Genomic DNA, 2,095 nt, shown 5'->3' with positions numbered 1-2,095 from the left:
GAAGACTTCATCAAGGATCTGGAATAGGAAATCTCTGAGCTGATGAAGGGGAGCTCTGAGGTGAAGCAGCTCTCCCAGTCTGAAGACCACCTCCACCTCCTCCAAAGCTTCTCCTCCCTGAAAGCTGCTCCACCCACCAAGAACTGGACAGAGGTCAGAGTCCGTCCACCATCACATGAGGGGACTGTGGTGAGAGCTGTGGCTCAGCTGGAGGAGAAGATCACGGAAAAGATGAAGATATTGATAGAGGCTGAGGTGGAGAGGTTCCAGCAGTCTGCAGTGGATGTGACTCTGGATCCTGATACAGCTCATCCTGACCTCATCCTGTCTAGGGATGGAAAACAGGTGAAACATGGAGATGTTAGGAAGAAACTACCAGACAATCCAGAGAGATTTTCTTGGTGTCCATATGTTTTAGGACATCAGAGTTTCTCTTCAGGCAGATTTTACTTTGAGGTTCAGGTTAAAGGAAAGACTGAGTGGGATTTAGGAGTGGTCAGAGAGTCCATCAACAGGAAGGGAGAGATCACACTGAGTCCTGAGGATGGTTACTGGACTGTTGTGTTGAGGAATAGCCATGAGTACATAGCTTGTGCTGATACTGCAGTCCCTCTCAATCTCCATCCTGGTCCTGAGAAGGTGGGGGTGTTTGTGGATTATGAGGAGGGTCTGGTCTCCTTCTATGATGTAGATGCTGCAGTTCTGATCTACTCCTTTACTGGCTGCTGCTTCACTGAGAAACTCTACCCATTCTTTGGTCCCAGTCTTAATGATGAAGGTAAAAACTCTGCTCCTCTGATCATCTGTCCTGTTAATCAGGCTGAAAGCTCCTCTGATGAAGAATGAATCTGTAGATGAACAACAAAGTTCCACCTCTGATCTCCATTTATTCCCTGGATTGCTGATGGCCCATTGGTAGTACGGGTTTGAAGTGAAGCCACTGGCCGCCATATTGGTACTCCCTAGTTAGACAGGTCGCAATGTAAATAATATGTGCGCTACAGCATTGATCAACAATGATAAACACTGGCTGTTTCATAGCATCAGTAGATTACTGTAACTTATAAAAAAAAAATAGGTCCACCACATTGCAGAGTCATTATGAGGACAATGAAGTCTATAAATCATGTAATATAACATATAATACAATCCATCACAATAAAAGTGATGTGTTAATGGAGCATTATAATGCAGATGTGCCAAAAGTGCTAAATTGATCATGTGAGAAGTCTCCCCGCAGTCGGCAAACTGCTTGTTTTTGCAGCCAAATGCTACACATGTAGACATTTTTACTGCATAACTCTGTGGGAGTGGGGAGTACCAATATGGTGGCCTGTGGCTTAAATTTTTCCGGGCTATAAGCAATCCAGTGAATAAATAGAGATGTGTGAATTCCATCTCATTGTCTTCTTCTGTGGTTTTCATAAGGGCTAATGATCTTTAGACTGGTCCCTCCTGGTCCCTCTGTGTCTGTCTTGGTCTCTCCTGGTCTCTCCAGGTCTCTCCAGGTCTCTCCTGGTCCCTCCTGGTCCCTCCATGTCTCTCCAGGTCTCTCCTGGTCCCTCCTGGTCCCTCCATGTCTCTCTTGGTCTGGTTTTGCTGTGCTTTGATAAATCTGGTTGATTCTGGTTCCACCAATCAGAGAAATATTTAACTCCCTTTGATCTTTACCTGCAGACAAACATCCCAAAAAACAACAAACTGAAAGAGATTTAAAAGCAACAGAAGAGATGAAAGCTAAATGAAGGCATCTAACAAAGACAAACTGCTATTGCTGCTGATTTTAAACATCATCTTTTGAAATAAAACATACATTTTTGACTTCCATTTTAAAATCTTGTACATTTTTACTGTGATCACTAAACATATAAACCTATATAATTCAGGGTGTAATGTTCCTTTACCTTCTGTCGTTCACTTTATTAAATATACTTTATCAATTTTGTGTTCTTGCTGTCATGATCTTGGTGCTGATGGTTTGTTTTTTTCTTTGCTCCTGCTCACCTGTCTAGTTGTTCCAGCGGCTGATTAACGCCGATCATTTCCACTCAGTTCCTCAGCTATATATTATGTTTGCTTGCCTTCCATTAGTGAG

General features: G+C 43.1%; 1 protein-coding gene across 1 annotated transcript; it reads left to right on the top strand.

Annotated features, from left to right (window-relative positions):
- Positions 1-17: 17 nt before the first annotated feature.
- On the top strand, positions 18-867 carry LOC107104971 (E3 ubiquitin-protein ligase TRIM21-like). Its single transcript, XM_015405088.1, has one exon. The coding sequence runs from the start codon at positions 43-45 to the stop codon at positions 844-846; it is 804 nt and encodes a 267-aa protein (XP_015260574.1). The 5' UTR covers positions 18-42; the 3' UTR covers positions 847-867.
- The last annotated feature ends 1,228 nt before the right edge of the window (positions 868-2,095 follow it).

The sequence above is a fragment of the Cyprinodon variegatus genome, unplaced genomic scaffold, assembly GCF_000732505.1.
Source record: "Cyprinodon variegatus isolate N-32 unplaced genomic scaffold, C_variegatus-1.0 Scaffold1980, whole genome shotgun sequence".
NCBI lineage: Eukaryota > Metazoa > Chordata > Actinopteri > Cyprinodontiformes > Cyprinodontidae > Cyprinodon > Cyprinodon variegatus.
Note: the sequence above shows the minus strand (reverse complement) of the source record. Positions and strands in the feature narration are given on the sequence as shown.

Coding starts and splice junctions, on each gene's coding strand:
- LOC107104971 (XM_015405088.1), top strand. CDS start 43: ATGAAGGGGAGCTCTGAGGTGAAGCAGCTCTCCCAGTCTGAAGACCAC.